Here is a 9414-nt window from a genome sequence, read left to right on the forward strand (position 1 = left end):
CTTTGGCTTTTATGGTTTTCAGTTCTTTTTCTTAGAAGAATTAATACTGTTGAAATTAAGCATTCTAAATTAGTGAGTTTCCTGTATCAAATATGTCAAGCGCCAAACATTTATTGATATTTTAAGTGTTCAGGAATATAGAAGGGAAAGGCCGTGTCACTTCCAAGCTTGTTTTGCAGTGTCGGAGCTGTAACTATTTCGCGATGAGTGTATACGCTGCAAGAACATTTCCACAGTGTCCCTTTTATTTTTCAATTGACATAACAAATTCATTATTTACTAATTTCACACATCTGAGTTTTCAAAATAACCTTTAGAAAATGACATATTTCTATACGTCCAGCTGACTTCTTTGCCTGAATTGGGTTTATACATTTTTTTTAAAGTCTTCCGCTAATAGAGGATATTTTAGTTTTCTCATGAATGCTTTTCATTTACTTATTTTGACATCAGGTAGTGAATCTAAAAGGAATCTTCAAAGTTCCCCATATGATATTAACTCAACTTAATTCTTTATTTTTCTCAAAAGTAAGAAGTCATGAGCTTTAACTAAAGACTGTTGTATCATTCTTTACAGTTAGAATGACCAAAATGACATTTTTATCATAAATGCATTTTTACAGATGAGTTGAATTTATCAATGAAAGAAAAAAATCTACTCTTTCTTGTTTCCTTTCACAGGCAGCGATACCGTCTTTATCCAAGTTTCACTGCCCCATGGCCCAAGTTAGTATATTTGGTTTAAGACTCCTAATACTCGCTTTGGCTTTAAAAATTAAACCAAGTGTAACCTTCCCTGCTAAAACTCTTCTTGGGTCTGGCAGCCTTGGTACCTTGCTTGCAATATCGTAGAAGTGAGGGCTTCACTTGTGCTATCTTCCGATCATAAATGATTTGCTTCAACTTAGATACTTTTAATGCTTTTTGTAAAACCTGTTTTCTCTTTTAAAAGAACATTATTATATTGGGTGACTTCCACATTTAACCATCTCTCTTTTCCAACTATAGAGTTCTAAATATATTTTAATGCTCAACTTAAAAAAAACAAAACAAAACAGCAAGAGCATGCATGCGCATATGGGAATGCTGGCAGCTACTGCAGTGTGGAAATCCTGAAATACACTTAGCCTGGCCACGGCACAGACTCTAGGCAAATGACTGTTATTTGACTTTCGAAGAACTATCTTATCATTGTAACTACTTAAATTATACAGCCTAAATATTCATCACTGTTAAGCAAAATAAAGTTCCACTGTAGATATTTGCTTTTGTTTTTAAAGTCAACTAACAATTCACCAAGTGATGCCATAAGTTTTAAACGAATAGATTAGCTGTTGTGCTGTCCTTCATGCAAATGATTTCAAAATGTATACAGTGGAAAACATTAGTTAGAAGCTAAGTTACTACATAGTCTCTTAAGAAAGAAGGTAGGTCATCGAACTGCTGCCCATGTGAGTGATGTCAGGCACAGAGTACTCTAAGCTCTGTATCCTTATAACTCTTCATCGACAAAAGAAAAATTGTCGATGCTTAAAGGAAAACAAGAACCTGCCAAGTATGATTCTAAATGATCATTTATATATTTTTTCATCTTTTATATACTGTGCATAAACTAACAACGTACATAAATGTCTTTCAGAATGTAATTACTTTATGCCTATATTCTGCCCTTGTCATCATAAATGTCTATAGGATAAGTTCCAATTAGAAGCTTTACTTACCCTTTTTGTGCCAGTTCATCAACTTATTCTCAAGTCAGGCTCATTAGATTCTAGTGTAGTTTCTGTTTTATCAGGGCTCCCTCCATCATCTTAAATAGCTCCGTCACAATTAAAATTTCTGGATTCGAGTATGATGAACTGAATTTGCTCACCCGCCAAGGAGAGCCAGCCTATACCTAAGCAAAGTGAGGAGAGACCCCTCCCCTGGACATGAGTTCTCTCCCCGGCCTCCTTTGAGAGAATCCCTGGGGAGAGCAGTTAAGATGAGAAACTAGCCCCAAGGAATATCCAGTAAGGGCAGGGAAATTCTATACTAATAAACTCAGAAAATGAGCCCATCACAAAAGCTTAACAAAATTACCATTCCAAAAGCTTTTAGTAGTTTGCTGTTTCTCCCAGATATCTGAGAATCATACCCAAATAAAAAATTCCAATAATAGATTAACAGTGGGAATGTTATTATGTTCAAGAAGCAAAATAACAGAATATCTTAGGCAGGTTTTTTTTTCTGAAAATTCTGCTAGGAAATTTCTGCATGCTTTTGTAGCAGTTTGCTTTAATAAAGGAAATACTGTTGTGTATTGGTTTATTGAACTGCTTTTGATAATTCTGTACGTTTCTTTTAATAAATATGAGCAGTTTCCAGCTAAGCCTTTTCAGGATTAATAGATGAAATAAAATTCCTGTGAACTTTTAAAAAAATGTAACATCCTACAGGATCTGCTTCAGTATCATCTATAAGTCTAACCAAGGGCACTGATGAAGTGCCTGTCCCCCCTCCTGTCCCTCCACGAAGACGGCCGGAATCCGCCCCCGCCGAGTCTTCGCCGTCTAAGGTGAGTGGCGAGTCCCGTCATCTGCACACTGGAGCCATTACGGTTCCATTACAGTCATGCCCCCGTGTCTAGTTCACTTCCCACAGGATTAGGCTAACACTTCAGGGTAGCTGAGCTGAATAGAGTGTAGACAAGGACTAAACACGGATTTACCCTGAAGTAATGTTTATTTCCTTTCTTCTGCACGTAGTTTTTTTGGTATGTTTTCAAAACCCTTATAAATCTAGATTTTGGGTACTGTCAAGGAAAAAACAAGTTTAATCAGTAAAGAATAATGTAATCTCAAGCAGAGACTATACAGAGGAAGAGAAAGAAGCGAAGAGGTGTGAAGCTTTGTATGAAAGTGCATTTTAAGTGAAACTTGAACATTACCTCTCTGAGCCTTTAATAGTAAATCCGACCTGCTTTTACATGGGATTTGCATGACAGTTCTGGGTTGGAAGAGACCTTAAAGGCTTATCATAGCCATTTTTTCCACTTGTTTAAGCTTCTTCCTTTGCCAGCCATTAACGACTCAGGGGTTCTGAGTGTCCAGAGAGCACCTGGACAAGTCAAGACACTTTGCAGAACATCATAAAATGTTAATATAGTAAGTTTAAAATTATGAGATGAACTTACGTTAAATCATAAATGATTTTATACTAGATAGATAGGTAAGCAGTAGCAAACAACAAAATTTTGAGAAAAATTAAAACTTTGAAAAAAAATCTTAACAAATTGGCATAACCCCCCCCCCCCATTTAAAACATATCGCAAAACTCACTGATCCACACCTAGGGCTCTACCAATAGTGTGTGAAAACCCCAACTTAATTCTTAATGTATTCATGATACTACATTAATTATTAATAAGTTTGTGTTTTATTCTTTTTCTCATTTGTGTTAGATTATGTCTAAGCATTTGGACAGCCCCCCAGCAATTCCTCCTAGGCAGCCCACATCAAAAGCCTATTCACCACGATATTCAATATCAGACCGGACCTCGATATCAGACCCTCCTGAGAGCCCTCCCTTATTACCACCACGAGAACCTGTGAGGACACCTGATGTTTTCTCCAGCTCACCACTACATCTGCAGCCTCCCCCTTTGGGCAAAAAAAGTGATCATGGCAATGCCTTCTTCCCGAACAGCCCTTCCCCTTTTACACCGCCTCCTCCTCAAACACCCTCTCCTCATGGCACGAGAAGGCATCTGCCATCGCCACCACTGACACAAGAAGTGGACCTTCCTTCCGTCACTGGGCCGCCTGTTCCTCCACGACAAAGCACTTCTCAACATATCCCTAAACTCCCTCCAAAAACTTACAAAAGGGAGCACACACACCCATCCATGCACAGGGATGGCCCACCGCTGCTGGAGAACGCCCATTCGTCCTGAGGGTTTTTGCTCCGGGACGGACGTTTGCCCAGCCCCAGATCCGTTGCTGGCGATGGACGCGCTGAGTGTGCCAGCGCTGAGGAGTTCAATGACAGCTCCAAACACTAACGACTCTACTTCAAGACGCAGTATGAGACAATGAATTTTAACCCAGACGTAATTATAAAATGAAAATGGTATTCGTTTAGAATCTGGAAAGACTGACCTAGAGGAATTGGACAATTGATTGCACCTGAAAATCAAGTAAAGGGACCTTTTCCGGCCAATAGGCAGGAGTCCTGTTTTTGTGAAGTGATCTTTATCATTAAAGGGATGGAAAACACAGTCTAGTGTCCAGCGGGCCCACATGATAACAGTTTTTGTAATTCAAAATATGCACTTTTTAAAAAGAAATCTTAAACAGGGATCTTCATATCTCCTTTGTTTTCCTTTGCTTTTACTCGTCCTACTTTAGAATATTTTCTTAAAAATCATTCAGAGGACTGTGAGGAGTGGCTGTGGTGCCTGACCTCATCGGAGTCAAGGCCCAGCACTGTGCCACAGTCCTGTTTACAGATTATTACAGTGAAGTGAATGGGTACCGAGGCTTCACCAAAGAGGTACTTTTTTTTTTCTTTTTCTTTTTTTTTTTTTAAGGAGTAATTATACTAATTTTAAGAGCATTCCCCCACCCACCCTCCCTACACAAACAAAACGTGATGGTGTTGCCTTCAAACGAGAAGTTTTGTGTCATTAATGTGACAGAAGAACTTTTTTAAAACTGTTAACTGTCAAGTATACAATTTACACTTAGGAGACTGTTAATCTATGCTAGATTGTTCTTTTCCCCCCTTCTCCCACAAAAGTTTACTGGTAATCCATGTCATGGCTCATAGCTGTCCCTCTAACCATACTCTGGAAACGCAGTCACCCAGTGTGAGAAGGAGCACTTGCTGGGCATCACTGACACCATTCATGTTTTACTGATAGTTGAGTAATCAGCCCATATCTAGAATTACCTTGCATTGCCGAAATCATGTGTATATAGTGAATGTTATATAATAAACCCGGCAGGTCTGTTTTAATTTAATTGAATAAAGATACAAATACTTCGTTTGGCTGGCATATATTAAATTATTATATGGAGAAAATGGTTGATTCTTATTTCTTTCAGTTGAAACACACACACACACACACATACACACACACACACGCAAACACTAAGCATAAAAGCACGTATGTGGTACGCCTTGGTTTTCTAGTTCTGGATGTATGTATTCATCTTAAAGAATGATCTAAAGCTACAGTTTGGCATGTAGGAAAAAATTGGGTTAGAATAGGATGGGTATCTTTTAAGCAGAACTTTGTAAGTTTTTTAATTTCCTAGGCAACATGTATACGGTTTGTTAGTTTATATTAAACATTCTACCTTGCTTGAGGTCTGTGCTCTATCAAAACTGTTCATAACAGAACATCTGCCTATTATCATTAGTATCATAATACAGATTATTCATTAAGCCTATGTACTGATCTTCTGAGTCTAACCAATACTGTGACTGAAATGCATGCAACTTGTCGAAGAGAAAAAGTTTTATTAATCTCCACTAGAATGTCCGTGAAATGTGCAGTATTCCATCATCAGAGAGTAGCCAGTTCATCAGTATCTGCATGTGTCCTCAGAATAATGAAGCAACATCGCAGCGGTTCTGTTAACCATGTGCCATTAGAGACATTTTTAGAAGTGCTGCATCATGGTGGAAACCTAGTAGTTTAATAATTTCCTGTGATATTTATTAGAGCATTAAATGCATATCACAGTAGTACAGTGTATAGTCCTTTAAGACCAGAATGTTGATTGCATCATCATTAAGCAATCCATCCTATCATATCCTTTCTTATTTATTTGTTAGAGTTGAATCTTTTTTGTTTAATATCTGTACCATTCCTATTATGGTAGCCATTTTTCTCTTTGTAAATGTCTCCTTTTAAAAGTCTCCCAAAAAATTAATTTCAAATCCACTCCTGTACACAAAGTGTCCATAAGACCATTCATGCAACAAGTGTTGATCTAAGCCTACTTACTAGTGCTGCTACAAATAGTCATAATACACATTCCAGACTCCCCCATGGCTTTTTACTAGATCAGCCTCATTTTCCATAGGATTTCCCTTTATATGTCTTATTGATCACTTCTCTTTTTAATTACCCCACCCCACTCCAAATGAGAACCTGAGAAGTTACATTGGAGCCCATTCAGTATCTTTCTGGCCAGTGTGTTAGCCTTCAATAATGCTCTTCAACCCACCTGATCTTTTAAAGAGGAAAAGCTCAGATTTGGAGTTCTAATCCTACTTCTCCCAAAGGGAACCATTCTCCTACCCCAGTGGTTCTGGGAGACCACTTCACTGTGGAGACCACATCAGCATTGTGGATAGAGGATACTTTTATTCTGAAGTTGACATTTGGGTAAAAATATTTTCTGCAGTGGTAACTGATTAGAAAAATCTCAATTGGATGCCCTTAAACGGAGGTGAGAAAACCGTATCCTTGCCTTCTTCATATGTGAAACATTAACTAGCTGACAAATTTATTCTTTGTAGTAACTAAAATGTACTTATTCAGGGACAAGAAGTGGCTGAGAAGAGAACTGCATCACCACAAAATTCTGCTTTTGAATCCAGGACATTACAAGACAGTCAATGCAGCATGACTATTTCTAAACCACATTCCACAATATGGGACATTTCTTTTAGAAATGGGAATGTTCTTAGAAGGTTCATTATCTTCGGATCACAAAATAAAAATATTTCAAGTTTGAATTAAGTGGGCTGTTAAACAATAACAATAGAAAGGGAGGCTTTTCACATCTAAGCACTTTGTAAAACAGGAACAGAGAAGTGTATGTTTCTAAGTTTATTGAAAGACAGATAGTTGACTGTTCCTAGCATTCCTAATGTAATTTAAGAGTACAGACTTATCAGGAAGTATACAAACATTAAAAGTTTGCTTAATTAAAGGTTGTTGGGTATCAAATTATGTGTTTAGCGGGTTACTATGCTCTAACAGCTCAAGAATGTTTTAATGGATATGAATTTAGAAAAGAGCATGCCACACTAATACTACAATCAACACAACAGTCTAGTGAACAAGTACTATTTCACTTGGAGGCTATATTATGGTTCTAAATTCTTCCTTAATGGGTTTTTTCACAAACTGAAAGTTACACAAACCAAAACTTAGTTGGCATCTATGACCGTGATCTTAATTCTCAATTTTAGCTTACTTTAGTCATGTATTTCATCCTTTTAATGATAGCTTAAATTCCGTTTTAAGTGGCTTGGCAAAACAAATCATGGAAGTGGAAGGAGAGGTTCCCAGGTTGTTAGTGTGGTATATATTGAGGAAGACCTTTCATTTCCTCCTGATTTAGAAAGAGAGAAATTTAACCATTTATTTCTTGGTATTCTGCTGCTATGGGTAGGTTCACTTATTCTTTTAACCCATATTAGTGTAGAAGTTTGGTCCTGTTGCACATTAATCTTTACCAGTAAAACAAACATCACAAGGTTAATATCAGTTTGGCTGAAAGAATTATGCAGAATTATTTATATGGGAAAGTGATGACTTAGTTTATTTATTCCGTATTTTTCTTTTGAAACATCTCATTACTAACTTAAAATCATTTCATAATCCCTTATACATGAGCCAATGAAATATTTTGAGCTCCAGTTAAGAAGCATGATGTCTATATGATAAATCTAAACAAAAGCACTTGTAACTTGTTTTGTAAATGTCATGCCTTATTTTCCATTTTTGACACCGTAAAGTGCATTTTCTGTCGACTGTGAGCAAATTTCCCTTTTGCCTTTAATGAAAATAGTGCATTAAGTAGCCAATTGCTGCAAAATTATAAAGCAAGTTAGCTAAAGGTGGATCACATTGGACTACCACTCAAAGAAACAAGATGCGTAGGACGGGAGTCACATGTGGTGTGGCTTTAGGAAGAGCGCACCTGTGCCGGATGCATGCCACTTTCAGTAGCTGCCAAATGTGCCTTTAATTAAGAACATCTCTAATTTTTTTCTTCAGATCAAGTCAGCATTTGGGGGCGGGATCAGGGCAGGGGACCTTGGGGTGCAAATATCTGGTGAAACTCACCAGAGAAGAAGCCTTTGTCAAAGTGACATGTATAACTTTAGTTGAAACGTGTTTGTGTATATATATATACGTGTGTGTGTGTGTATTTGCCTTTGTTTAGTAGCACGGTATTTGCTAAAATAATTGTCCAAAAAATTGCTCTGTCAGTCTTACTCTGATGTAAAAACAAAGTGCAGTCTATACATCTAATATGGCCTTTGTACCTAACCATGTTCGTAGGTAATCTTTGTACTCTGTGTGCAGCAGTATTTGGTTTGCATTTAAAGTGAAGATAATGGCTGTTATTTTTCTGGCATTACTAAGATAAACTGAAAAATAATAAAGAAAAATGCCTTACATAGTCCGCAAGTGTATTATTTTTGTATGTGTTTATTTTAAAAAGCACTCCTTTCAGTATCAGTCGTCATTCTCCTCTTCGCTCGTGCTTTCCATATAGAAATAGTTTGTTCTTTATCATGGTCTTGCTTTGGAAGCACTTTTTCCTGGATCATATTATATATAGAAAGTTCAGTCTTTCCTTCTGTCTCAAGCCCTAGGGCTGTAATGAGTGGGAGGCCCTTGGGACGAAAATCAGGACTTTAGTGACCTTGGGCGTCACCTGGATGAAGTTTCAAAGGGCCGAGGAGGCATTTGTATTCCATAAAAGTTTTAAGATACTACAGTTCCTTGACAGGGAAGTTTTACTGAGACCTGTTGGAATGTGGCAGCCTGACGTTTAGCAATTCTTTCTAGGCTTGGCATAAAAAGATACAGTTTACGGTTATACGCTGTAAAGAATTTTTTTTAATGTGAGGTCATTCATGATGAACTACAGAATGTAAAAATTGATGAAAAACTTAGCAATCTAATACCCTTATTTAAAAATTGGAGCGAGGCCTGGAGCAGCGAGATGACTTAGCCAGCGTCCTGTGCCAGTTCATTCCTGAGACAATGGGCTCAACTTCAGTTCCTCGTGTTTGGAGGGCTGCTCTCAGGACTTGCTAAAATTTATTTGTGCCCCGCCCCCCGCTTTTAAGACACAAAATCATTAATTTGTACAAATTCCATTTGTAGGCCAGTGAAATCCAATTATGTATTATTGAGTACATACTAGGTAATCAATTTAAGAGCTATAGGTAAATAACACTAATACTGATATTAGTCAACCTGGTTCTGAATTTGCTCTTGAAATGTCACTTTTGAATTTTAACCGGGTGGTTTGCTTTTTTACTCATTTTAATCATGTTAGCTCATCACAGATTCAGGGCACTTAAGTCTCTAGGGCATAGCCAACGATGGGGGGAGCCTACCTCTTTGCAGATAGATGCATACGGCTCCCAGAGAATTCCAAAGAAACTTGTGTA

General features: G+C 37.5%; 1 protein-coding gene across 2 annotated transcripts in view; it reads left to right on the forward strand.

The window, feature by feature from the left end:
• The window catches only part of SOS1 (SOS Ras/Rac guanine nucleotide exchange factor 1), a 140928-nt gene extending 132514 nt beyond the window's left edge, over positions 1 to 8414 (forward strand). Inside the window, exons 21-23 of one of the 2 annotated variants that reach the window (XM_045809028.2) lie at positions 682 to 726; positions 2439 to 2557; positions 3443 to 8414. In XM_045809028.2, coding sequence (XP_045664984.1) covers positions 682 to 726; positions 2439 to 2557; positions 3443 to 3934 — 656 coding nt within the window. In that variant the 3' untranslated portion in view covers positions 3935 to 8414. The remainder of the gene's footprint in view (positions 1 to 681; positions 727 to 2438; positions 2558 to 3442) is intronic. The other variant, XM_045809029.2, reaches the window with a different exon arrangement.
• The last annotated feature ends 1000 nt before the right edge of the window (positions 8415 to 9414 follow it).

The sequence above is a fragment of the Ursus americanus genome, chromosome 7 (genome assembly GCF_024610735.1).
Source record: "Ursus americanus isolate L20-20 chromosome 7, mUrsAme1.1.p, whole genome shotgun sequence".
Taxonomy (NCBI): Eukaryota; Metazoa; Chordata; class Mammalia; order Carnivora; family Ursidae; genus Ursus; species Ursus americanus.